Source organism: Pyricularia oryzae, chromosome 5 (assembly GCF_000002495.2).
Source record: "Pyricularia oryzae 70-15 chromosome 5, whole genome shotgun sequence".
Taxonomy (NCBI): domain Eukaryota; kingdom Fungi; phylum Ascomycota; class Sordariomycetes; order Magnaporthales; family Pyriculariaceae; genus Pyricularia; species Pyricularia oryzae.
This window is the reverse complement of record NC_017852.1, coordinates 2,277,238-2,302,645: the sequence shown is the minus strand read 5'-3', so window position 1 is coordinate 2,302,645 and position 25,408 is coordinate 2,277,238. Positions and strand designations below refer to the sequence as shown.

Below are 25,408 nucleotides of genomic sequence, written 5' to 3'. Positions count from 1 at the left end.
TAGCATCGTTTCCAGTTCGGCGGGATAGTCCTCGCCTAGAATATACGACACGGCGCCACTGCCCACAAAGGACTCGGCCCCGCCGTCAAAGTGCGCCTTTACGTACTCCCACCACTCCGGGTAGAACCCCGACTCGCTCCAGTCCAGGAGGCCAACGACCCTTCCGTCCCTTATCAGTATGTTCTTGGGGTTCAGCTGGCCGTGCGTCAGGTAGGTGTTTTTCGGGTGCGGCCGCCTCGACGCGGCCAGGTCCTCCAGCATAGGCACGACGTCGAGGCACTCGGGCCCTCCCCTGCACATCATCACGTGGGCCAGCTCGTTGACAAAGTCGGGCTCCGAGTCGAAGGGCCCGACGGGATACCCAAAGAAGTTATCGGTGCAGCCGGCTTGGTCGTAGACGGTCCTGGTACGTGCGGCGACGGCGGGGGCGCCGTTGTCTTGGACGTCGGAGGTACCGGTGGCAGCATCAACAGCCTGCCTCGCTTCCTCGCGGACGAGGATGCCGCAGACCGAGTTGTGCTTGTGGGCGCGCAGATCCCTGTACATGTCGCGAAGCTGCCAAGCGATGTCAGAGCGGGCCGCGGCGTCGAGCTCGTCCCAGACGTCCGAGAGCGCGTCGCCTGCGATGCGGTCCATGAACATGTAGGCCTGGTCGCACGTACCCGGAACCCTGCCGAAGCCCAGGACGCGCGGGACGGGGACCGAAGTGTTCTCGGCCACGAACTGGAGCACGCTTGCCTCGTGCAGCAGCATCTCGTCTCCCATCTTGATGATGGTGGACTGGTCGAGCAGGTACACCTCTGACTCCCTGGACCCCAGCTGCCGGAGCCCCGAGAGGTAGTTCTCAAAGGCCTCGTTCCGCGGCCCCGGGGAGCCCGTCATGGCCAGCGGGAGGGCGGTCCGTGGGTTTGGGGGTTCTCTCGTGGGGTAATGCCTCTGTGCGTCTTGTTGCCTGCCTCCTTTCAGAGGTTGTGAGGGTGGGCCGCCGCTGCGGCGTAGCGCATCGATGTTCAGGTCTACGAGGGCGCAGTTGAGGGTCTCGGGTGACACGTCTAAGCTGAGGCTCGGCCTGGTTGATTTTGATGCACGGAGAAACTCGAGCAGCTCAGTTGGTGTGTCGTCATCGTTGGAGTCGGACTCGGGCGAGCTGGGACGGCTAAATATGGAGGCCTCGGAGCTCGAACAAGAGGGCGACCTTGGGATGTTGGAGCCGTGCTCGTGTGGAGGCTCCAAGTGGTACAAGCGTCGAGGCGACATTTGGGAGGCTTGAGAGGTGAAAGGGGGGTGGTGATGTTTTGTTGTTTTTGGCAAAGGAGACGTGTATCAGGTGGGAAGGCGGATAGAGTTTCGTGAGGGGCCGAGGAACGATCGTATCTGTGAGCAGAGGGGAAAGATGGGAATTATACGACAATGGGCTGCGGTTCCCCCGGGAGGCAGGAAAGCAAAATGAAAGGAAAAAAAAAAAGTAAACGAACAGATGGTGTTTCGTCACTAGCCAATAACGACCAGTACCACATGTCCCGCCTTCTAGGATGAAGCTAGGCAGTGATGATATGGTATGATATGCTCCCCACCGGGTAGGAAGTAGACGGCTACGACAGCGAAAAGCATTAAGCCAAGCCAGGGCTATATCTGATCCCTTGCCATGTCGATCTCATGGAGACGGACCAGGGCCCACCCGCAATGTGTGAGTGCGTGGTCTTGCATGGCCCATCTTGGCTTGGGTCGTTGACAGCCAGGGCGTTGAGGTCGCAGTACTGCTACACAGTACCACGACAAGGTGCCGTACTAGAACCACCTGGGCCTAGTACGTACCGTGGGAGAGGGTGGGCTTGATGAGCGGTGGAGAGCCAAGCAAAGAAAAGATGGATGGATGTGCGCAATGCCAGGCACGCTTGTTCAGCTTGAGGCACCAAACCTCAGACCGCAGCAGGGAAAAGAATGTCGCTTGCAGCTTTTGAGGCTGACTCTTGTGCTATGGGTAGGGGGTGGGGCTACCGATCCACTAACCACCATGCCTGTCTTGCCTTACCTTTTGTTGGGGGCCCTGTCCGTCTTTTCCTAAGAGATGGGATGCTACCTACGTAGCCGATGCGCCCGCCTGCTTGGGTTAGAGTCGTCGGGGCCGAGCATGCACTAGGACTAGGTGCCGATTGAGGCGCTGTTGAGGTTTCAGTGTCGGATGCCGACATCCAAGGGGAATTTGATTTGCAACGTTGACGACTTTGCAAGGTACTGGTAAGCTAAGTAAGGTAGGCAGGTAAGTGCGGAGCGGGCGATTGCTGTAGGCCTGCAAGGTGGTAGGTACCTTACTGACTGTAGTGGAGGTGATTACGGTTCATTTCAGTACAGTAGCTTAGAATATATTAAACATGCAAAACAGGACCCTGGATTCCCATAGCATATTTACCGTAGGTACATTAGACATCTTAACGTATGATTGATATCGGTAGGCATGCTGACAATTGACAGACCTTAACTGACCAAGTATAGCAAAACAAAACCAAAATGATGCTGGCAACGACGACATTTCGACCTTGGTTGCGTTGCTCTCCGAAGCTCCAGCCAGTCCTGTACTGTCCCTATACCTAAAACTCAGCTCTGGGATGACCCCCACTTCCCGTCTGAGCTGGAACCCACCAAGCCCCCCCATCTTCACCATTTTTACCACGAGGCAGTGGAGGCTCACAGGGGTTTTAAGTAGTAAAATGCCCAGTGGAACTGGGATAGGGATAGTCCCAACGTCCCCCATGTCCGAAAGCGAGAGCAGTGAAGCGTGATAAGCACGTCAATCGACAACCACCGCGAGCCAACTTCCCAGACGAGCTATCAGTGCAACCTCAGGAAGAACCCACAGAAAAAAACAACACCACCATACATCCAAGTCTCACACGTGCTGACAGACCATTTTTTGGAGTCGACTGGCAAGACTAGTTCCGGGACCGGACAGTCTTGGGCGATTTGGCACCAAGGCCCCTCCCAAGGTCGCATTTTTAGTGGGCTTCTTCATCATTGCGAATCTTGAAAAAACCTGCGAGCGATGTGCTTTCCGCATCGGATTTTGCTGTTAGTGCTGGCTGCACCGGGCAAAGATTGACAAGAAAGGATCTGTTACATTGTATCAAATCTCAATTCAATGGTACAGATGATATCTGATACAACAGTAATCTCAAAAAGGCAAGAAACTGATATTGTCATCAAAACAACCAAAATTCCATGAATCTTTTTTTTTTTAGTTCAGCTTTCGCCAATTGAAACCGATGTTTACCCCGACTGACGGCTTTAACTCCGCACTCAAACTTACCAAGTCCAAGGTAGGTGAGGTAGCTTGAGCTAGCCACAGTAGCACTAGGTGGTGGAAGCACTTGCTGTCTGTCGTCTATGGAAACATTCTAGCTCGGGGTGATGGTGCTAGTCAACGTGTCAGGTTGGTCATCCAACCCTTGCCAAAGCTCGGCGACTACTGGCCGAGGAAAGGGACTGGATCCGTTGCAAGTGGTCGCCGGTCGGTCACCTCCATAGCTACGGAGTACGCTGTACGGCACACCTGCAGCAAACTTACGCGGTACTGTTTTTGTTTGGCTGTGCCGTGCATCTAGAAAGATGGTTAAGGTTCCGAATATGGAAATTAAAGAAAGCTATTCTTCAGCCTTTGGGCAACGGAACAGGTTCTGCGGCTAGCACCCCAAGACCTACTATGGTAGAAACAAAAACTCCGAAGGGCTACCAGAAAAAAAAAACAACGGCAGCTTGACCGCAATTGTAGAGCAAGTCCGCCGGATCTCAGCCACCCGACTGCCCCATTTCATTTACTGGTTCCGAGTTATTAGCGACCCAAAATACTGCAACCTAAGGATTTTGTAAAACGATCCGGGGGCCACACAGCCTACATGCAGCCGACGCGGGAAAAAAAAGGCATTCATTCACAAACAAAGCCCAACTTGCTCACATTTAGCGGCTTTCTTGTTGTCGGAGCATTTGGTATCCGACAAACGGGTGGCTAACAAGAGTTTCTCGCTAACCGAGCAAGCCCGCCCAGCCAACCGTCTACCGATTTTGTTTTCCAACTGCTGCCGCCGCCGCCGCTGATGCTGACAATAAGTAAAAGTACCCATAGATCTCAGTATCTACAAACTCGCCACTTCGCTTCTGCACAACAGTGGATGCAAATCGAGAAAACTCAATTGCCTTGGGTTAAGCGTTAAGCGATCACCAACGCACGGGCTCGGTTCGTCTGATTTGATTCTCGATACGTCCCTTAACTTCCCCAGCCTCTAGTTCTTGTTCCTTGCTCACCGGTCTTCCAAATCGTCCAAGACTCAAGTACCTGCATCTTGTTCACGCTGCAGCCGCCCCTCCATTATGCCGATATGATATGATGTACGGAACGGATACCTTATAGCAGATGGGAAGAAAGATTCACACATAGTATTAAAGATATAAATAACATATTCTACCTATATATCATGCCGCGATCTTTCAATATGGACCCGGACCTGTTTGGTTTGGTTTCGATGTGTCGCTCCGAACGGACTCAGACACAGTCAAGTTTTTTTTTTTTTTTTCTTTTTTTTTAATGGTAATAATTATCGCACAGGGGATCTCACACGGTCTCGGGGTCTTGGTATACTACGAACCGATTCCAACTCTCTTGTCACTACAATACCATGGTTAGGTATCGGCGACTACATTACTGTAGCAGTTCACATGGATGGTCGGTACCGTTCCTTGGTCCTCGGGTGTCTTGGCGATTTGTCAGTCTACCATAGCTGAGGTAGCATTATTGCCTTGACATGTGGAATTAAGAACCGCTTCTTGACACATTTTCTGCTCCATGAAGGTGGTGTCCATGACCAAGATCCTTTTTTTTTTTTTTGCTCCTCTCTCCTTCGCGATTGTTCAATCTAGTGTAGGGTTTCTCGCCCGTTGCCCATCACAATCTGTTCGGGGACCTTGTCTGGCGGCATTGACCCCCGCCGGATCCCCGCCGGGTGTTGTTATGCGATCGAAGATGCTGCATTAACGAGGGTTGCTATTATTATCCCATCGTTTTTTGACAGCTATAACAGCTTGGGAAGCTTGGCCCCAGGGTCAAATACGGTGCAGGGGGGTTCGGTCCCCATCCCAGCCCGCCCAACCCCTGATTGGATCTTGAAGGAGCTTCTTCAGCCTGAGACAAAGCCGAACGAAGCGCTCCTCACTTGGCCGGAGGCTAGATACCGTATCGTGCCGTCCCCCCTGTTGACGATGGGCCTGGGCCAAATGGAAGGGGATGGGGGGGGTTTTTTTCGGCATGGATTCTTTTTTTGTTGGAGTTCTTTTGCTAGGTCTAATACTAACTGGGACTAGGAAATGTGCCTAGGTTAGGCACATGCACACTGACGTCTGACAGAAACAGATATCCTCAACTCCATGGATATTCAACTTTGGTACAGCTGAGCTTACTACTGCCAACCTGAGGAAAGCTTGCGAACTTAGGGAAGAAAGGGAAGGTGGCACCTTGGCATCTACAATCCCTCCACTGCCATGCTTTGCATTTGCAGTCGGCATTGCAGTAGGTAGACATGGATTGTACTAGGTATCGCAGTGATAGATAGGTAGGTAGGTAACTGATGCTGATGTCAACATTCGCATCTTAGTTTTATCAGATCAACGTAATCAATCGGGCTGCTTTGCGCTCCTTTTTTTTTTCCTCGCCTCGGCTTCGCGGCCCGTTCCTCAGCGCTTACTGCGCTTCCTGTTTTTCTCCCTTTCCTTTCTTCCCTCTTCCCAGTAAATGAGCGAACTGGTTACCACTTATCGTAGAACTTCCGACTGGGCAGAGCAGAGGGTCTTTCTGGGGCGCCCAATCCTGAGATAAACCATTCATTTGGTGAGCTTGGTAGCGTGTTCCCTTTGTTGGAGAAATCCGGTGCAGAAATTGACCAGAGCAAAAAAAAAAAAAAAAAAAAAAAAAACTTGCAAGGGCAAACAAACGCCCGTGGTTCCGGCATGCGGGTTTTGCGGGCCCAATCGAATCGCGGCGCAAAGCAAATCCTCGCTACGGTACCGGTACCTGTGCTTTTTGCTGTGGTTGGTTGGTTCTTGCTTCCCAAGAAAGTTTTTTGTTTTTTGTTCTTCCCTATTTCTGTACCAGATCTTGTGAATATCTGGTTCCCGCGGGCCTCTAAGCCCAATGAAGCTCGAGATGCGAATGGGAAAAATTCGAGCAGAAAACTGACATGGAAACGGCGAAGAACCTTCCTATTTGCTTCTTTGGTTCTTGTATTTCTTTGTAAGCTTTGAAATCATGACGTTCCTTTTTTTTTTTTTTTTTTTTTTTTTTTTTTTCGTGTGCGTCTTCTCCAATTCCTCGTTCTTGGCCTTGGCACTCTTTTTCTTTCACACATTCACGATCCATCCTCCGGCTATTTGCCCATGGCAATTAACCAATCATCCGGGGCAACGCGTAGCAGGGCCCTCTTTTTTTCCTCGGCGTGTTGTTCACCCTCGCCTGGCTGCAGAAGTTAATGCGTTCGTCGATCGAACTAAACACACCTTACCTTTCCCCTTTTTTTTATTATTATTACTATTTTCTCGACGGGAACCGCATGCCCCTAGTCTTTTTTATGCTGATCGTCACGGCTTTTTCGTGATGCGAGGTTTCAAAAACCCTCCGTCACAACGGCCAGTCGGGCGCTTTGACGATCTCCCCGAATTGATGTGCAGTATTTTCTTATTTTCATGGGTTACCGACGGAGATGTTGCGGGCTCGTTGCGGGCTGCCTCGTGATAATGGGCCAGAGCATCAGAGCAATAATGGCATGAACTTCTTGGCAGCTTATCCATTTCTTGACACCTCCTTGGTAGCATTCTGGGCTCCATTCTCAAAGATGGTAGGCATGATGTTTTCTGAAGAGCTCTACCGTTCATTGCACTATCTGGATCCAGAATATCCTCAGTCTTCTATCCTGGTAACGATCACTGGTTGTCTAAGAAATTGGCCTAATTACCTGACATCCTTCACGACAGCTCAATCAAGTGGGGACGTTGAGCTTCAATCCGATGTCGTGCAGTGCGTCGGTGACAGAAAATCTTTGGTAGCGATCTAGATGAAGCAGGTTGAAGATTCAACTGATTTTTTTGTCTCTGTTACAATTCACTCAGGAGGTGGTCTGCCTGTGTTGCATGAACAGTGTCAGGACACCAACTACTACGTGGGTTGCCAAGAGGTTCCTGTCGCGAACGAAGCCTTGGGTTTGTCATGACCAATCGCAGCAGGGGGCTTTGTAACTTAACCCAATCCAATGCAAATGCGTTGGAGAGCCTCCCACTATTTGTGCGAGCTCCCTTAGAGATGCGCGAGACGGTCAATACCTACAAAGCGCGTACCTGACATCGAGGCTGCCTGTTGTTGGTGTCGTGGTATTCCTCACTGGAGTGGTACCTCCAATCTTCGACGCGACGGAGCCGCGCGGCTATTGTTGCTGCTTTATGATTCGAGCTTCAAGCTCATCTATCACGCTTTTTCCATGACAAAATGTCGTTCACCCCGGCCAGACAGCTCTTTTGGGTATGTCGGGTAAAGTAAAGGATGCTTGGTATGTTTTGATATTAGTGTATTGACATGACCACGCCGACCTGGTAAAGCTGAATCTGCAGAACTTCCTTGACTGGTGATCAAAAGTTCATCGCCGCGACTGCTGCCTGCAACATGAGCTTTGTATATTTATCTGTCTGCCTCTAGAGTGTACTTACTCTACATTGCAATGGTCAAGCATGCCAACAAAGCGTGGCTCGACGGGAGTTTACTCTACCGAGCCGGAATATCAAGAACTCGAGATTGTGGAAGGGAATGCCATCAGGGATACTCACCGCGTGCAATGTCGTTGCATGTCGTCTGGATGACCAGTCAAAGAGTCAAAGACGTACATTGCGAAGACTTTTGACCTATCGTACTAGACTTACCTGATGTCAGTCGAAAACTTTGCGTCGAGCATGATGATGTTTCTCAGAACGTCACTGTGAGCTTCAAAGATGATAATATGGGAGGGAAGACTCTATGGGCCGCGTTATTTTCTTTTGACTTCAACGTTTCTTGGGTCCGCTGGATCCAAAGAGAGACCGACCCTAATAATGGACGAGGATGGGGAGTGATTAGGATAGTGCCAAAGCAGCCAGAACTAGGCCCCGGCGGAGACCGTCTGCCGCATCATCCGGTCCGTTGCTACTGGAATTCGCCAGGCTGGCTGTTCCGGGAGTTTGAGGACTGAATCCCCACGAGTGGCAGCGGACGAGAGCGGAGAGCGCCTTCAACGACTGGCTTCTGACACAGTGAAAGACTCCGCCTTCTTGTGGACTGAGCTTTGGGATCTGCTCATAGCCATCGAGGGACCACTCCAGCCGTACGAAAAGACGCCAACGCCTTCGGAAGTAGGTGGTTCGGGGGCCAAAGAGTTGCAACAACCGCCAGCCCTGAAATTTGAAGACGAAAAAGACGGCCCGGAAGCTACAGGAGGAAACAAGATTCTGGAAGAGTACGGCATCGGCATGGTTTGGTGCGTGAGCTGATCAAGCCTCGGGATCAACTTCAATCATTGACGCACCCGTATTTCAGACCATCCACCCCCAGCACTCTGCCGACTCGAAGAGCCGTGCTGGCTCGATTGGAGCGTTTGCGGGCACAGCAAGAATAGTCTGAGCCAAACATGATCCATGGTTGTACACTGAAAACAACCCCAGGAAAACAGCCCCTTTATTTTGACACTTTACATAATTGCGCGGAGATGGCCCGGGACATCGTGTTGCAGGGCAAGAATTAAAGAATCCCGCAAGGAGATACAACGTCGGGGGATCCAGGTTGACCCGGGACAGCTACATAAACTGCAGACTGCTGATCGAAAAACACGCCATTGATGCATATGTATGCAAACCGACCGACTCGGCCGACGAGGACAAGTTTTTGACGTTTTGTGACCCCATACTCTACTTTACAATTAGTCTAGGTATATGTCTAGACAACTTGGCAATGTATCCATACTGTGTTCATGCAAAGAGCCGTTTGTGGAATGCTCCCTAAACTGTAAAGCACGGTAATCTGAGCAGGGAAAAACTTGTGGCACGAGAGGGAGAGAGAGAGGTAACCTTGGCGAAAAGCGGTACGTCAGTTCACCAAGCTTCCAGCATAATTATACTCTGCTTGATTTTAGGTGGTGCGATCGGCTACACTTTCCGTACGCAGTCATCGTCAGCAACCGGCGCTCAACATGGCATCTTTTGAGGAGGGAATGAATGACTGCATCGCGGAGGGTAGGTCGATAGCCCCATTGGTGCTGGTACCCGTGAGCAAAAGCAACATCGCATCGGGTCAATGCCGCCGTTTCTTGGTGAAGAGTCGGTCAAAAATCCCCTTTTGTTTCGATGGAGCTTGAAGATCCGCGGAGGATATGCAAAGTAACAGGAGAAAGAAGAAAAGGAGAAAGGAGAAGAAAGAAACAGGTCCATTCGGAGATTCCCGCAGGATTCCCGGATATGCCCCGTGTGTAGACTTCTGTCAAGTTGCTTCTCTGCTTCAGAAAAGAATGTACCCCGGATGTGATGTTGTAAGGAAGAAAACCCTGCTGACTTTTGTGATCCCCGAAACCCTGCATGTAATTACTTTTCTTCGCCATACAAGCCATATCATGTACATTGGAGGGGCAAGGCGAAAGCTGAAAGGATGGCATTGTTACCGCAGCCTAGAACTAGTCTAGTTCTAGGTCTAGACCTAGAATAGTCTGTATAACCGATCGACACCACAACAAAACCTAGACTTGTCATGAGTATTTTAACTCGCACAAAAACCTCAAAAGATGCTTTTTCTGGCAAATGCACGTGGTCAATAGTGCTCTGCAGTGGCACCGGCAGGTCAATGCTTGGGGATGAAGGAGGTCTGACGGGCGCAAGTAAACAGCGGGATTTTGGCATCGTTGTCGATGAGGAGGGACCCGAAGCATCGGAAAGCGGCGTCCTCCGGGCAGGTCCAGACATTCTCGGCTGACGATGGAAAGCTCGTAGCCGACCTTAGCAACCAATGGCGGCCGGGCAGGCTAACAGTACCCCAACTCCCGGTACGGTATCGGCGCGAGGAGATGCTGTGATTGGACCAAAACCAGTTTTTAGTATAATATGCAAGCCTGGAAATGTCAAGGCGCAGGTTCCGTTACCACCCACACTATCTTTGTTTGTCTATCGTGATGACCACGTACATGGCGGGAATCTGTGGGGCCGACACTCTGGTACATTGCTGAATGGGCAGGTGATCTAGCACCGGTAAGCGAAAATCCAAGAGAGAGGAGCTAGTAGAGTCCATTGTGATTTGCCTGCTGTTATACTGGAATAATCCGAAAAAATAATAATAATTCAAGATGAGAGAAAAAAAAAAAAGGATTAAAGGGACCAGATTAGATCGGACCAGGGACCTGCAGCAACAAAAGCTAAATATCTGACCGACCTGACTTATAGTCCATGACGATGTTACTTTACCTCTCGTGTGGTGCATCTACAAACAATTCGATATAATTAATATAAGCATGCACCCATGAGTGGATGAGCCACATTCCTTGCTACCCGAACTATTCAGACGGTTACTCAGAAGGAAAAAAAAAGGGTATATATATCGCCGTCTGCGCTTTCACACACCCTAGAAGATCATACCTACAACCTTTTAGAGCATCTTGTACGACCCAGGAAACTGGACCTCACACTACAGACCAACCGCCATGGCTGTCCCACTCATGCACCAAACAATGCATAGTCAAGTGCACGAAGCGAGCGACGCTTCGCACGAGATACCAACCATCGACATCAGCGGGTTCCGCAGCTCTCCAGAAACCGCACAGGAGCGGATAGAGACGCAACACGTCGTCGACAGGGTCCGCAGCGCCTGCCTCACCACCGGCTTCTTCTGCCTGACGGGCCACGGGATCCCGCGGGAGCTGCAGGAGAGGGTGCTGGACGGGGCTGAGAAGTTTTTCGACATGCCGCTGGAGGAGAAGCTGAAGCTGGTGCACCCGACGCAAAAGAACCGAGGCTACGAGGTTCTTGGCGGACAGACTCTGCAGAGGGGGGCCAAGCCTGACCTGAAAGAGGTCAGTTGCATGCTTTGGCCTGTTTTTTTTTTTTTTTTTTTTTTTTTTGCCTTGGCTTTCTTTTGCGAACATCGCATGGATGTGCCCAACAGAGTACATGAGCCTGAAATGGCTAACACACTCCTAAATAGGGATTCTACATAGGCAAGCACCTCGACGGCAACGACCCGCGCGTGCGCCGACACCCGCGCCTCATGGGACCCAACATATTCCCGAGTGGCTCACTGGAGGACCACGAGTTCAAGAATCCGTTGGAGACGTACTACGAGGCGATTTTGGCCCTGTCACTAACCGTGTTCAAAATCCTGGCCAAGGGCCTGCCATACGGCGACGATGTATTCGACCGTTTTGTATCTGACGACCCCGTCTGCATCCTGAGGTTATTACACTACCCGCCACAGACGTCCAAAGATCCAAGGCAGCTGGGTGCCGGGGCTCACACCGACTTTGGTAAGTGTGACTTTTTTTTTGGCACGAGTATACCCACGTATCCCGCCAGTCGCTCACTTTCCCCAAAACCAGGCGCCGTAACCCTGCTCTACCAAACCGCACCCGGCCTGCAGGTCAAGAGCCCGAGCGGCAGCGGTAGCAGCGGCGCGGATAGGTGGATCCCAGTGCCGCCGAACCGCGACGCCTACGTGGTCAACATCGGCGACATGCTGCACGCGTGGACCGAGGGCCTGTACAAGAGCTCGATGCACCGGGTGCTGAACCTCGGCGGGTCGCACCGCTACTCGATCCCCTTCTTCTTTGACGGCAACGCCGACTGCCCGCTGACGCCGTTCGGCAAGTCCGACGACGTCGGCGCCGAGACGGCCAGCGAGCACCTGCTGAGGAGGCTGGATGAGACGTATGCCATGGCGGCCAAGATCTGAGTGCCGGAGAGAGGAGAGAGTGTGAAAGAGGTGTTTGAGTATGGGAGCGTAGGGGGGGGGGGGGGGGGTTAGGAAAGATGTGGGAGGTTTGTGTGTGATAAGGTCTGATTGCTGACGATTCGAAAAGAAAAAGACTTTCTGGGCTGGTTTGATATATACGATTCAGATGAAGCATGCTATAATGTATTACAAATTTTGCTACAAACATCTCCTGCCACAGCGACTCTGACGTGATCGGGTTATGTGGGATTTGGTAGAGGTCACTTGGCCAAGCCACATCCACTACCAGTGAACATCCACCCTGCATGGTGCCGTCCGGCCCATCAAGGCAAGTGCTCCTCATTCATAACCATAGCCCCGAGCCCCAAGCAGGAGAACATCAACAGCTTGGAGCAGGCACCAAACACCTGCGCGTAACCCGCATCTCCCTCCGTCAGCATGAGCGAGACGACGACGAACAGGTTGAGCGGGATGCGGAGGACCGAGTAGACCTGGGCCCTGGCGCCGTCGCTGATGAGCTTGCCCTTGAGCAGGCCCATGCACGGCCAGTACATGCCGACGCAGGCCTCGAATGCGCAAAAGATCCAAAAGGTCGACTGCTCCGACCTCGGCGTGCCCGAGAGCGACACGAAGCAGACGTCGGCGGCTCCCAGGATCATGATCATGAGCGTGATGTACCGCAGCAGGCCCCGCTCCATAAATACGTTGAAGAAGAGCGAGGCCGCCAGGCCCGAGGCCATGAAGGAGGCAAAGATGATGCCGTAAGGCAGGCCGGCGTCGTTTGTCTTGGCCGCGTTGAGGGCGGGCGACCAGAAGAAGACGAACAGGTACATGGAGCCTTCGAACATGGTCGAAGCGAGACCCAGCGCTATGATCTTGGGGTCGGTTAGGATGTGCGAGAGCTTGTTGGTGTGGTCAACAATGACCTCGGACTTGTCGTCCTTTTTCTTTTCTTGTTTGGCAGACCCTCCATAGTTTTCAGCCTTTTGGGCGTTGATGGTTAGCTTGGTCGTGATTTCCTCATTGCCTCGACAGGACTGCCCGGCCTTGAGATTTGGCAGACACTTACCCATTTCGATGATATGAAATACGCGGCAACCCCAAGCAGCAGCATGCTCGTCACGAACGGCGCCTTACGGGTCCCAGTGACAGCCACAATCCACTCGCTAAAGACGCCGCTGATAATGGCAGTGACGCTGTTGAGCGTGCTCATGAGCCCAAACGTCCGCGAAAGGTCGCCTCCCTTGTCGGCGAGCTTGCGGTTCTGAAAGTCAGTCACCATCCAGCTGTCAAAGACGCTGAAGAGCATGCTCGTGCTGATGCCGCCCAGGACGCGACCGGCGAAGAGCAGCGGGACGGATGGGATGGTGGTGAGCAGACACGAGGCGGCATAGGCGGCGCAGAACAGCAGACAGGCAGCCTTGCGGCCGTGCTTGTCGGCCAGGGTTCCGACAAAGTAGCCACTGACGGCACCCGAGAGGAAGCCCGTGGTGAAGAGCGTTGACACGACCGAGGCTGAGATGCCATGCTCTTCCCTGTAGAGGGAGTAGAGGAAAGGGCCCTAGTTGGTACCAGTTAGCATCTGATGTTGAGCCCTTTTCCATCTGATCTGGAAACCTAGCAACATATTCACGAGTCTGGGTCATAAATCTCACCTGTAGCCAGTCAGATCCCATAACCAGACAGAAAACCACCAGAAACGGCCATTGCGACGCGTCTGTTGTGTCGGCGCTCTTCTTTGTCTTGTTTTCGCCCGCCTTGCTTCCTTTCGTCTCGGAAGCCGCCTCCTTTGCCTTGGGCTGGGCGAGGAAAAGTGCGCCGCAGAGCCCAATCAAGGCGGCAAAGTTGATTTGATACGCGTCCATGCTGCACTATGCCATGTGCAGGCGTTTTGATAATGCAATGCTCCTTGTAAACCTCGGGTATGAAAAGGTAAGTATCAAAGTGAATCTAGCGAGTCAAATGCTACCAGCGCAGAATTCTTGCCCCTCCAGAAAAGAAACAAATGTGCAAAAATAGAAAGAAATCTCGGCCCGGCCAGATATCGAAAGGGATAAAATGGATAAGATCCTTGGAAAGCGATTGTTCCCGCCCCCAATGATGTGTCCTTTTGTTTGGTGTTGCAATTATCCGCAAAGCTCTTCTGGCTCAGCACTTTGAGGACAGAGCTAGTCATTGCTGTCACAAAAGCTGTCTGAGGCCCACCCCTGCTGCGGTCCAGGGGCATCTAATGTCTGTGCTCAAGCTTCATATTCAACCAAGAATGCCAAGATTCCCTTTTCCTTCAATTGGTGTCAACCCTATTTACTTCAAAACATTTGAACTTTTCACATGGTGAAAATGAAATCTTAATAATTTGTTTTACTTCATTCGCTCTTTCAAGGCCTGGTTGGCTGATACTGCTGATGCTTCTGCTACAGAAGACTTATCTGAAGCTGAAGTCAAATACTACACCAAACATCCTCTCCCCTTAACTCCTCGCCATGCTATTTCATTTTCACAACCGCTTCAAAAGTTCGACTTGCCCGACAGTTTCTCGTTCTCCACAATCTCAACCCAGTAGTTGTCGGGATCCAGAACAAAGGCAACATTCTTCATGCGTCCGTCCGTGAGACGCTTCTTCCAGTTGACCTTGAGGTCCTCGAGTCGCTGGCAGGCGGCGTCCAGGTTGTCGACAGATATGCAAATATGGCCAAAGCCCTGAGGCTGGTCGTTGCCGTTGTGGTAGCTAAAGTTCTCGTCCTTTTCGGTGCCGTGGTTCCACGTCAGCTCAAGAAGACCTTCACGGTCGGCGCTGTGAGGTCCAGACTGCTCGTATCCCAGGAAGAACAGCGTGAAGCCGTTGTCGGGGTTGGCGTTCTCCTTGAGAAGCTTCATGCCAAGCACCTCTTGGTAGAACTTGAGCGATTTTTCGGCATCCTTGACTCTGATCATGGTATGGTTCTAATACAAGCAAAAGGGGGTCAGCAAGTCTCCCAAGACTAATGCGCCAGAAAGGATCGGGGGTGAACAAACCATGCGGTAGGTCTGGACATCCGTCGTCGTCACATTCTCCGTCTCCTCAATCGACTTCTGCCCAATGACCTCGACCCAATATCCATCAGGGTCCAGAACAAATGCAATGTGGCGCATGCGCCCGTCGGTCAACTTCTTTTGGAACATGTAGCCCGCATCCTCGATTCTCTTGCACGCCGCCTGGATGTTGTCGACGCTGATGCAGGTGTGACCAAAGCCGCGGTGAGGCTCCTTGTTGCCATTGTTGACCGTGTATGAGGCGTCGGCCTCGGTGCCGTAGTTGTGCGTAAGCTCGATGATTCCTTCACGGTCGGTGAAGTTGTTGCCGCCCGACTTGGCCTTGGGTGAGTCGTATGCCATAAAGTACAGGTCGAACTTGGCCTCGGGGAACTCGAACTTTTGGATGACGCTCATGCCGAGGAGTTCGTAGAACTTGACCGACTCCCTAGGATCCTTGACACGGATCATGGAGTGGTTGAACTTGTACTTCTTTGGGTCGGTGGTAGCTGCCATGGTTGCTAAACTTCTGGGGTGTCTTTGGCTGGTTGAGGGCGGTGATAGTCTTGCTCCTATCGCTACATACGATAGTGTTAGTTAGGGATTGGGCAGAGTTCGGTAGCAGGACAGGAATAATAGACATTCCATACCTCGTGAGGGTTGAAGATGGGAAGCCTGAAGTCGGAGTCGTTGTACTATGCGAGACGAGTTCATTGGCGGGGTTAAGAAGAGGCTTCAAATCGATGATGCAGTCTGGGTTGATAAAAGAATACCATGCAGTAACCCGCCCTGCGAGCTTCAGACGCTCTCCATCCCATCAACCCCACCGCCACCGCGAACCAGAACCACAGATCGGATTGTCTAGGAAACTGCTTGGAACTACGCGGGCGAGCAAGTAAGCACTTTACGTCACCTCATGGAGCTTGACTCGCGACCCTAACCCTGTAACAGGGGTAGATCCGTATGCATGCGCTAACAGGGGTGGTGCGGGGAGCTTTCTTCGGAATGGTCCGAGCTCAAGACTTTTTTTGTTTTTTTTTTCTTTCTGCCGGAAGAGATACGAGGTGCAGACCGCATGGTAAAATCCCACGACGCGGCACTCCTTTCTCATTTTGGTCCGCGTTTTGAAAGCGCTCCTTGCTTGCCTTGTCCAAGCAGTACGCCTACTATAACTCCATTCTTCCCATGACAAGCTCTGCACCTCCAGCTTGGCTCTTTGGCGACACCCCTTCCCGCGCGGCGATCGACGAACGCGACACATCGACAAAAGACAAATCCGCAATGGCTCCCAAAAAGGTGTCGAAGTCGGGCAAGGGCAAGGCAAAGACCGACAGCGCCACCAGCTCAAGCCAACCCTCTGCGCAGCTTCTTGATCTCGTCGAGTCGTTCCTCTCCGACTTTTCGAGCAAGAAAGCCCTCGAAGAGTTCAAGCAACACAGGGTGAAGAAGGGACTTCCCAAGAGCTCTGGGAAGCCTGCAGAGACCCTTGTCGCTGTTTTCCAGAGCTGGGAATCTGGTTCCAAGACCATCGTGCCAGTGAAGGGTGAAGATGGCGACCAAGATATGATGGATGTGGACGCCGACTCTGAGTCTTCTGATGCCGAGAGTGAGAATGACAAAAAGGTCACTGCCAAGCAGAAGAGGCCATTGAAGAGGAAGGCACCCTCGAGCAGCTCGTCATCTTCTAGCTCCTCCAGCTCCGAATCGAGCTCCGACTCCAGCTCCGAGGATGAGGCCCCCAAGGCCAAGAAGCGCAAGGTCGCCAGCGCACCTGCCGCTGATTCGTCGTCGTCTTCTTCCTCATCCTCGTCATCCTCGAGCTCTTCATCTTCCTCTGAGGACGATAGCGACGATGACGAGGTAGCAGTCGAGAACGACAGCTCTTCATCGTCATCCTCGTCGAGCTCGTCTTCGTCGTCTTCCTCCGACTCAGACTCAGACTCGGATTCAGACTCCTCATCGGAAGACGAAAAGGCCGCGAATTTTCCCCTCCCCGACTCCGACTCCAGCTCCTCGTCCGACGATTCTTCAAGCGACTCGAGCGACTCCGACTCGTCCGACTCGGATAAAAAGACCAAGAAAGCGAAGAAGGCTCAAGCCGAGGACAAGAGCGGTTCAGACTCGTCTGACACGGTCAAAACCTCGCCTAAAGTCTTCCCCGTCAGCGAGTTCGCCCCGCTTCCCCCGGACCCTACCAAGACCAACAACCGCAAGAAGAGCGGCCCCGCAGAGCCCAAGAAGCCAAATGAGCCATTCTCTCGTATCCGCAAGGACATCAAGGTCGACCCGCGCCTGGCGTCGAATGCCTTCAACCCGGCAGACGACTGGGGTCGTCAGGCGAATGAAGACCTGATCGTGACCAGGGGCAAGGGTTTTACCAAGGAGAAGAACAAGAAGAAGAAGGGAAGCTACCGTGGCGGTCGCATTGATACCACTGCCCGAAACGGTATCAAGTTTGACGACTAGCTTTTCAATTGGGAGAGATCTTGATATAGATAAGATTGATGTTAATAAAAAGTAAATGGTCAATTTACGCATTGGACCACGGGGACTGGGCGTTGGAGTTGCTTTGATTAAGTTACCTAGTTTAGCATGTTCGGTTTCTTCGAAATAAATACATGATGAATGTGTTTCACCCAGTTGAATATGTATGGCTGGTTGATGCATCAAGAATGTTAGACTTGAGGGTCTGCGGTCGCTTGAGACCAATTGAGTGATGCAATTAGTGTTTTTTCTTGCTTCGCCAAACAACAGCCAGAGATGCATTATCGCAGTCGAAAAGAGACCCATCTTCACTTTGCACGGTCGCTGAATTGCCCATGGTAGCTGACTTAGCTCCGACTACTGCGACGTTGCGCCTCCAACGTACATGAGACGACGTAAGGGGGGGGGGGGGGGGGGGGGGTGGTACAAGCGAGGGTGTTGTTGGTGTAGCAGTGCATCCTACCTAGGCGACTCGTACCTCGCTTGATTTCTATGTATAAGAGCATCCGAACTCCTGCGAGCTGCCTGCGGAGGGGTTCCCATAGCTCCTAACTTTCATTGCCGCTAACTACCCGAAAGTTGCTCAAAATGTCAGGCGTGTTTGGATTTGTCAACCGGAACTGGGTTCTCGTGGCTGGACCTACGCCTGTTCCCAAGAACGACAATGCGCTCAAGTTTGGAATCCTCGGTGCCGCCAAGATTGCGTGAGCTGCATCATTGAACCCGTTGTGGTCATACCCAAAAAGAGCAGATGGAACTGACTATGAAGTTGAAAAAGGCCTATGGCGCTAATTGGGCCAGCTCAGACTCACGCTGGAGTGGTGATACAGGCCGTCGCTGCAAGGGATAAGAAAAAGGCGGTAGCCTATGCCAAGAAACACGGGATTCCGCAGGTGATGGACAGCTACCAAGGCATGCAAAGATTACCATAGATCTCACAGGAGTAGTTGATTGTCGAAGTAAATGACTAACGTCGGAGCTATTAGCAATCCTCGATGATCCTTCAATCGATTGTATCTACAACCCACTGCCAAACGGCCTTCACTACGAGTGGACGCTACGTGCGCTCGCGGCAGGCAAGCATGTCCTGTTAGAGAAGCCATCAACGGCGACAGCTGCGGAGGCCGAGATCCTCTTCAACCACCCGCTGCTGCAGCAGAAGCCCAAGGCCCCCGTGCTCATGGAGGCCGTCCACTACAGGCTGCACCCGGCATGGTCGCTGTTCATGTCGTTTGTCGATCCTCCCAACGTCGTGCACGCCCAGGCGATCACCAAGTTCCCGCGGTTCCTGTTCGCCGATGATGACATTCGGTTCACGTACTCGCTCGGGGGCGGAGCAACGCTCGACCTGGGCACGTACGGCGCGTCGGCGGTCCGCATCATCTTTGGCGGCGCGCTACCCGTGGAGTGCACCACCGCGCACATGAAGCCGTGTCCAGCGCCGCGTGAAAAGTGCGACGAGGCCGTCAAGGCCACCTTCCGCTTCGCCAATGGGGGGACAGCCGACATTGAAGCCACGCTGCGCGGGACGCTGGCGGAGCTGGTGGACGTCTCGCCGCGGGTGTGGGCGACGCACCGGCCCGTCGAGGTGCCAGACGCCACCCTGCCCGAGAACCAGGAGAAGATCAGGACGCGCAAGGTCTATATGGCAAACTTCATGGGTCCGTCCATCTGGCACCGCATCGACGTCGAGGACGACTACGTGATCCGGGAAAGAGCTCCCGGTGGGATTGAGGGCCCGCACGACGAGAGCAGACGGACCGTCAAGAGCTGGAGCGAGAAGAAGAGCGTTAAAGGCTACACCTGGGCGGACGTGGGTGCTGAGGGGAGGGGAGATGCGCCTCAGTGGATGACGTATCGACACATGCTTGATCAGTTTGTCAATCGGGTAAGAGGAGATCAAGGCTCTGGTTTGTGGATTGAACATGAAGACAGCGTGATCCAGGCACGCATGTTGGACATGATGTACGAAAAGTCAGGCTTAGGGTTGAGGGAAACCAGCACTTTCAGATTGTAGCCGGAAAAAGTGAGCAAACATTTTCATTTTCCAATGGTACAGTTTTTTGTTTGTTGGTGTTAAGTCATTCAACATTGAAGTCATCTCATCCAGAGAAGCTTGCAAACGTAGGCCGCTTAGTTCCCAACTTACCCTGCATTTCAATCCGACAGCATTTAACCACCTCACCGCCCACCCAGTGAGGATTTTTCCCCTAGGCAACCTACAGCCCAGTGGATCCTAACCGTTATCGGAACCGGCAGAAAAACATTTTTGCCCCTCCAAATTTTCCTTGCAAGTCATTAGCCCCGCCGACGCGATGTTAGTGAGATTGGACATTGTCCTGGCGACTTACACGGCTGTTTAGGACAACCGTCCTCGTCCACTGTCCTCGTTTACGATCAAAATACACGCAATGCCGCACGAGGTTCTGGTTGGAAGCGATTGCTTCACTGCCCCAGAGGCAGAAAAGCTCGTGGACCTGGTATGCATGTTATAATTTCTTTTGAATTTCGCAGGTCCTCCAATGAGACTATGACATCTTCAACAAGGTGACTAATGACTATTTTTTCTTCTCACTAGTGCAACAAGAAGAGCGGTGCAGTTGTCAAGCTCATACACGGTCAGAGGGTCTACTATGTCAACCTGAAGAACCCCAAAGGCGACAGCAATGTTCTCGCCAAAGTTGCTCGCCTGCTTCAAGTCGCCGATCCGTCGCCCTCAGCTCCCGCCGGCCAGGATGGAGAGAACGTCGAACTATATATCACCCCTCGCGGCATCAGCCCATGGTCGTCGCAAGCAACAGTCATTTCGCACGTTTGCGGACTGAAGGATGAGGTTGAGCGCATCGAGCGCGGTCGCATCGTCAAAGTTGGCCTTGCCGACCCCGCCAACGACAGTCTTGAGTTCCGCGATGTTATCCACGACCGAATGACCGAAACCCTGGCTCGGGAACCACCATCACTCGAAGAAATGTTTGGAGAGGGAGAGCGGTCCCCATTGGTCACGATCAACATCTTCACCGAGGGCGGCGACCCTCTCGAGGTCCTCAAGGCATGCAACCAAAAGATGGGTCTGGCTCTTGACCAGTCGGAGATGGAGCATCTGGTGTCGCAGTACACCAAACTTGAGCGTCCCCCTACAGATGTCGAGCTCTTCATGTTTGCCCAGGTCAACTCAGAGCATTGCCGACACAAGGTCTTCAACGCCAGCTGGGTCATCGACGGCAAGAACGAGGATACAAGTCTGTTCCAGATGATCAAGTATACCCACCAACAGACCCCGGACTTTACTGTATCGGCTTATTCCGATAACGCTGCCGTCCTTGAGGGCAACATGGCCAACTACTGGTCCCCTGACTACGAAACTGGAGTTTGGAAGGCCGCCAAGGAGCTCCAGCACTTTGTCATCAAGGCCGAAACACACAACCATCCCACTGCTATCTCGCCATTCCCTGGTGCCGCTACTGGTGCAGGAGGTGAAATCAGAGACGAGGGCGCAGTCGGTCGGGGATCTGCACCCAAGATGGGCCTCTGCGGCTTCTTTGTCTCGGACCTGAACATACCAGGAGCAGTCAGGCCGTGGGAAGTGGACATCGGAAAGCCTCATCACTATGCAAGCAGTCTGGATATCATGCTGGAGGGCCCGATTGGAAGCGCTCGATTCTCCAATGAGTTTGGTAGGGCGTGTCTCACTGGCTGCTTCAGGACTATGCTCCTCAACGTCGCTGGTGAAGGTGAGACTCCAGAGTGGAGAGGTTACCACAAGCCCATCATGCTGGCGGGTGGTCTAGGAACCTGCAGGCCCCAGCTTGCTCTCAAGGAACCCACTGTTGTCAAGGAGAACGCTTGCGCAATAGTATTGGGTGGACCGGCCATGTTGATTGGTCTGGGAGGTGGCGCCGCGTCCAGCAGCGCATCCGGCGAGGCTAGCGCCGAGTTGGACTTCAACAGTGTGCAGCGCGGTAACCCTGAGATGGAGCGCCGCGCTCAGATGGTCATCGACGCCTGTAACTCGTTCGGCAACGACAGCCCCATTGCATTCATTCATGACGTTGGTGCTGGCGGTTTGTCCAATGCGCTGCCAGAGCTTGTGCGGGACGCAGGCTTCGGAGGCAAGTTTGAGCTGCGTCAAGTCGATTGCGTCGACAACAAGATGTCACCACTAGAGATCTGGGCCAATGAGTCGCAGGAGCGCTACGTATTGCTGGTTAACCCCGAGAACCTGAACAGATTCACCAGAATCTGTCAACGAGAGAGGTGCCCATTTGCCACAGTCGGTACTGTTCTGCCTAAGGACGCCAACGGTCAGGCAAAGCTCATCTTGAGCGACCGCGATTCCGCCGAAAACCCGTTCCCCATCGATCTTCCCATGGACACGCTCTTCCCACCCGGACGCAAGCAGACCCGCAAGGACGACACTGTCAAGAGGAACCTCACCAAGTTCGATTCTGCGGCAAGCCTGGAGGAGAAGTATGGATCCCTGAAGACCGGAGAGGCAATCGCCAAGGCGACCGAGCTCGTCTTCAAGTTGGCATCCGTTGGCTCGAAGATGTTCCTCATTACTATCGGCGACCGCACCGTTGGTGGCTTGACTGCTCGCGATCAGCTCGTTGGACCCTGGCAGACACCTCTTGCTGATGTCGGTGTGGTTCTCACCTCGTTCTCCACCAGCGACAAGACAAGATATGGAAACGCGGAGGCAATGGGCGAGAGAACGCCGCTGGCGCTTATCTCTCCCGCTGCTTCGGCCCGCATGGCCGTAGCTGAGAGCTTGATGAACCTGTGCGCAGCCGATATCCAAGTGGATGCGAACACAAGGGGTGATCTCAGGCGGGTGAAGCTCTCGGCAAACTGGATGGCAGCTGTCAACACCGAAGGCGAGGGAGCCGCACTCTATGAGGCAGTCAGGGGTATCACCATGGACTTCTGCTCGAAACTACGTGTTTCGATCCCCGTCGGCAAGGATTCAACGTCGATGAAGGCATCATGGACCGACAAGCAAACTGGCGACTCCAAGAGCGTGACTGCACCTGTATCACTCGTCATCTCGGCCTTTGCGCCTGTGGAGGACGTACGCAGGACTTGGACACCGCAGCTTCGCCGTGTCGAGGAGGTTGGCGAGTCGGTGCTGCTGTTTGTCGACCTCTCCGAGGGCCACCAGGCCATGGGCGGCTCAGCATTGGCACACACCTTGGGCAAATTGGGAGATGAGGCCCCTGATGCTCGCTCCACCAAGATGCTCCTCGACTTCTTCGATGCCATCAACCAGCTTCACGAAGATGGCTGTGTGCTGTCCTACCACGACCGATCCGACGGAGGTCTTCTCACTACCGTGGCTGAGATGATGTTCGCCGGAAGGTGTGGAGTTGATATTGAGATTGATGACCTCGTAAAGTCGGGATGTACCAAGGACATTCTTGATGCGCTTTTCAACGAGGAGCTTGGTGCTGTGTTCCAGGTCCGCAAGTCGCACGAGAAGAGGTTCAAGGAGTGCTTTGCCACCTGCGGGCCACCCAAGGGTCTCATCAAGAAGATTGGTTACGCGCGTTCGGCTCCGAACCAGTCTCTGACTATCAAGTACAGCGGCGCAGAGCTCATCAGTCTGGATAGGACCGAGGTACAAGAGTGGTGGTCGAGCACGTCTTATGAGATGCAGAAGCTTAGAGACAACCCAGCCAGCGCTGAAGCCGAGTTTGCCACTATTGCCGACTCAAAGGATCCAGGACTGTCTTACAAGCTGACCTACGATCCCGCCGAGGTCAACATCATGCCAATGATGGCCAGCCTGAGAGGACTTGTTACATCCCGGCCCAAAGTAGCAGTATTGAGGGAGCAGGGTGTCAATGGACATGCTGAAATGGCTTTTGCCTTCTCGGCTGCTGGCTTCGATGCAGTTGATGTAAGCTTTCCCCAGGCATCCCTGGTCTTCACTGATCTGGGTTTACCACAATACTAATCCAAAACTTCATATAGGTACACATGTCAGACATTATCGGTGGCCACTCCCTACAAGAATACGCCGGTCTGGCCGCCTGTGGAGGATTCAGCTTGTGAGTTTAAAGGAGACCCAGTTACCAGGGTGGACGCCCAGAACGATTGATACTAATTCTCAAACCAGCGGCGATACGCTTGGAGCCGGTCAGGGATGGGCCCAATCCATTCTTACAAACGACTCGGCCAGGCAAACATTCCAGGACTTCTTCAAGCGACCTGGTAAGGATGAGATCTAATTTCCCCAGTGATGTTTCATTTGCGCTGACAAAACCATCATCTAGATACATTTGCTCTTGGTGTCTGCAACGGCTGCCAGATGCTTTCAACTATCAAAGAGCTCATCCCCGGTACCCAAAACTGGCCCAAGTTTGTCGACAACGCCTCGCAACAGTTTGAGGCCCGCTACTCCATGGTCAAGGTTGACTTTGGAAAGGCGTCAGTATTCTTTGACGGCATGTCTGGATCTAGACTTCCCATTGTGGTGTCGCACGGAGAGGGCAGAGCTATGTTCGCCGATGAGTCGTCTATGCACGCGCTCGCCAACGCAGGTCTCATCCCGCTCAAGTACACCGACAACTATGGGGAGGTGACGGAGAAGTACCCGTTCTCGCCCAATGGCAGCCCCATTGGAATTGCGGGTGTAAGCAGTCCTGATGGCCGGTTCGTGGCTATGATGCCGCACCCGGAGCGGACCATCATGGCCGATGCGTGCAGCTGGGCTCCAAGGGAACAGCTCGACCAGTGGGGCCAGTATGGGCCGTGGTTCAGGATGTTCTTGAACGCGAGAAAGTGGGTTGGTTGATAGTCTGACCACCTATTGGAGTCTGGAATCAGGGGCTGGGAGGAGTTTGGGAAAGGGTCAAGGTGGGTAGGTATACTGTTTACATCGGTCGGGTCTTGGCTTTTGATATTCTATAGATACGCGGGCTCTTATATCCACAACGTTGCTCGTTGCTCATCGTCGTCATTGATAGTGTGCCGTTGCCACCTTGCATAGCGCAGCCCTATCGTAGCATGCTCGCCCATCATTCGAGAATGCCCGCATGTGACATGCTGTAACTCGTACATACTGTAGAGATCGGTGTTTGGCGGGCCTTTCGAAATATCACCACCAAACGAGTAAGGATTGACGTGACTACAGTAGGCTGGGCTGGACGACAGATCCCATGTGCAAGGATTCCTCAACCTCCTCAAGATTGCAGCCAATTACCACCAACAGCAAAGGTGGAGGTTACCATAAAATTCTCACATCCTTCGAATCGGCAGATTTCAGGCTGGGGCAAGCCCCTCATGCGAATGCCGAATCTACAAAGACCGGGGAGCCTGTCTGAGACCAAAGGAAGACGAGAGAGGTAATGTTTCCTCGTGTACAGTACGAATGAATGGGCCGGTGTTCCGCCAGCCGCCCACGAGCGCTAGTCGGGGGATAGAGCATGACTTTCAGAGTTGCTTCGATGTACCTCGCAGGTGCAGACAGGCGGAGCAAGCGCCTCCTGTCTTGCTTCCTTGAGCTTATTGTACAGGATCACCTTTCCAGGTTGAAATCTTACCAGCCGCAGGGATCAGACGGTCTTGGGAAAATGGGCTTTACTGTTACATGTAGGCGTATGCGGTGAAATGGACCAAAAATGGGCAGATGTTCCTTGGCCTCGGGAAGTGGAGGAGGAGGTCGGACAGCACCCCAAAGGGGATATGACACCAACAGAAAGAGAAGGAGAAAAAGGCAACTGGCAGCCTGCACAAGTCCCAAAGGGGAAGAAGCGGGGGAAGGCGAAGAAGGACAAATGTACAGAGCGGTTCACGAGTGATTTCCGAAGTCAGTCAGGTAGCTAAGGTAGAGACACATCCTCACGCGTGTTCGGAAGGATGCAGGAAAAGGACCTGAGGAGAGACAAGAGAAGAAGAAAAAAAGGTGATACTGTACAGCATCACCGCCAA

At 52.8% G+C, this 25,408-nt stretch overlaps 11 protein-coding genes across 11 annotated transcripts; 6 read left to right on the top strand and 5 right to left on the bottom strand.

Annotated features, from left to right (window-relative positions):
• Window positions 1-35: 35 nt before the first annotated feature.
• On the bottom strand, window positions 36-1,416 carry MGG_00607 (uncharacterized protein; the record flags this gene model as incomplete). The annotated part of the gene is made up of 2 exons (XM_003718376.1): window positions 107-1,416; window positions 36-72 (listed from the first exon to the last, which is right to left on the bottom strand). The coding sequence occupies exons 1-2, from the start codon at window positions 1,255-1,257 to the stop codon at window positions 36-38; spliced, it is 1,188 nt and encodes a 395-aa protein (XP_003718424.1). The 5' UTR covers window positions 1,258-1,416.
• Window positions 1,417-1,683: 267 nt separating this feature from the next.
• Window positions 1,684-2,780, top strand: MGG_14669 (uncharacterized protein; the record flags this gene model as incomplete). The annotated part of the gene is made up of 4 exons (XM_003718375.1): window positions 1,684-1,807; window positions 2,233-2,260; window positions 2,384-2,415; window positions 2,494-2,780. The coding sequence occupies 4 exons, from the start codon at window positions 1,684-1,686 to the stop codon at window positions 2,778-2,780; spliced, it is 471 nt and encodes a 156-aa protein (XP_003718423.1).
• A 287-nt stretch (window positions 2,781-3,067) lies between these two features.
• On the bottom strand, window positions 3,068-4,333 carry MGG_17412 (uncharacterized protein; the record flags this gene model as incomplete). Its single annotated transcript, XM_003718374.1, has 6 exons — window positions 3,068-3,108; window positions 3,305-3,379; window positions 3,563-3,595; window positions 3,697-3,723; window positions 3,950-4,091; window positions 4,328-4,333. The coding sequence occupies 6 exons, from the start codon at window positions 4,331-4,333 to the stop codon at window positions 3,068-3,070; spliced, it is 324 nt and encodes a 107-aa protein (XP_003718422.1).
• A 3,186-nt stretch (window positions 4,334-7,519) lies between these two features.
• MGG_00610 (uncharacterized protein) lies at window positions 7,520-8,680 on the top strand (the record flags this gene model as incomplete). The annotated part of the gene is made up of 3 exons (XM_003718373.1): window positions 7,520-7,552; window positions 8,167-8,532; window positions 8,597-8,680. The coding sequence occupies 3 exons, from the start codon at window positions 7,520-7,522 to the stop codon at window positions 8,678-8,680; spliced, it is 483 nt and encodes a 160-aa protein (XP_003718421.1).
• Window positions 8,681-9,859: 1,179 nt separating this feature from the next.
• Window positions 9,860-10,371, bottom strand: MGG_11544 (uncharacterized protein). The gene is made up of 2 exons (XM_003718372.1): window positions 10,227-10,371; window positions 9,860-10,112 (listed from the first exon to the last, which is right to left on the bottom strand). Exons 1-2 carry the CDS (start codon window positions 10,328-10,330, stop codon window positions 9,887-9,889), a joined length of 330 nt encoding a protein of 109 aa, XP_003718420.1. The 5' UTR covers window positions 10,331-10,371; the 3' UTR covers window positions 9,860-9,886.
• Window positions 10,372-10,388: 17 nt separating this feature from the next.
• Window positions 10,389-12,030, top strand: MGG_00611 (2OG-Fe(II) oxygenase). The gene is made up of 3 exons (XM_003718371.1): window positions 10,389-11,108; window positions 11,240-11,558; window positions 11,631-12,030. Exons 1-3 carry the CDS (start codon window positions 10,740-10,742, stop codon window positions 11,981-11,983), a joined length of 1,041 nt encoding a protein of 346 aa, XP_003718419.1. The 5' UTR covers window positions 10,389-10,739; the 3' UTR covers window positions 11,984-12,030.
• Window positions 12,031-12,077: 47 nt separating this feature from the next.
• Window positions 12,078-14,106, bottom strand: MGG_00612 (uncharacterized protein). The gene is made up of 3 exons (XM_003718370.1): window positions 13,639-14,106; window positions 13,053-13,544; window positions 12,078-12,966 (listed from the first exon to the last, which is right to left on the bottom strand). The coding sequence occupies exons 1-3, from the start codon at window positions 13,846-13,848 to the stop codon at window positions 12,307-12,309; spliced, it is 1,362 nt and encodes a 453-aa protein (XP_003718418.1). The 5' UTR covers window positions 13,849-14,106; the 3' UTR covers window positions 12,078-12,306.
• A 110-nt stretch (window positions 14,107-14,216) lies between these two features.
• Window positions 14,217-15,831, bottom strand: MGG_11543 (lactoylglutathione lyase). Its single transcript, XM_003718369.1, has 3 exons — window positions 15,646-15,831; window positions 14,999-15,573; window positions 14,217-14,926 (listed from the first exon to the last, which is right to left on the bottom strand). The coding sequence occupies exons 1-3, from the start codon at window positions 15,707-15,709 to the stop codon at window positions 14,492-14,494; spliced, it is 1,074 nt and encodes a 357-aa protein (XP_003718417.1). The 5' UTR covers window positions 15,710-15,831; the 3' UTR covers window positions 14,217-14,491.
• Window positions 15,832-16,019: 188 nt separating this feature from the next.
• On the top strand, window positions 16,020-17,634 carry MGG_00613 (uncharacterized protein). The gene has a single exon (XM_003718368.1). The coding sequence runs from the start codon at window positions 16,181-16,183 to the stop codon at window positions 17,459-17,461; it is 1,281 nt and encodes a 426-aa protein (XP_003718416.1). The 5' UTR covers window positions 16,020-16,180; the 3' UTR covers window positions 17,462-17,634.
• Window positions 17,635-17,892: 258 nt separating this feature from the next.
• Window positions 17,893-19,536, top strand: MGG_11542 (uncharacterized protein). Its single transcript, XM_003718367.1, has 3 exons — window positions 17,893-18,183; window positions 18,258-18,391; window positions 18,466-19,536. Exons 1-3 carry the CDS (start codon window positions 18,068-18,070, stop codon window positions 19,494-19,496), a joined length of 1,281 nt encoding a protein of 426 aa, XP_003718415.1. The 5' UTR covers window positions 17,893-18,067; the 3' UTR covers window positions 19,497-19,536.
• A 162-nt stretch (window positions 19,537-19,698) lies between these two features.
• MGG_11541 (phosphoribosylformylglycinamidine synthase) lies at window positions 19,699-24,512 on the top strand. Its single transcript, XM_003718366.1, has 5 exons — window positions 19,699-19,959; window positions 20,058-23,375; window positions 23,450-23,526; window positions 23,595-23,689; window positions 23,752-24,512. Exons 1-5 carry the CDS (start codon window positions 19,891-19,893, stop codon window positions 24,270-24,272), a joined length of 4,080 nt encoding a protein of 1,359 aa, XP_003718414.1. The 5' UTR covers window positions 19,699-19,890; the 3' UTR covers window positions 24,273-24,512.
• Window positions 24,513-25,408: the final 896 nt, after the last annotated feature.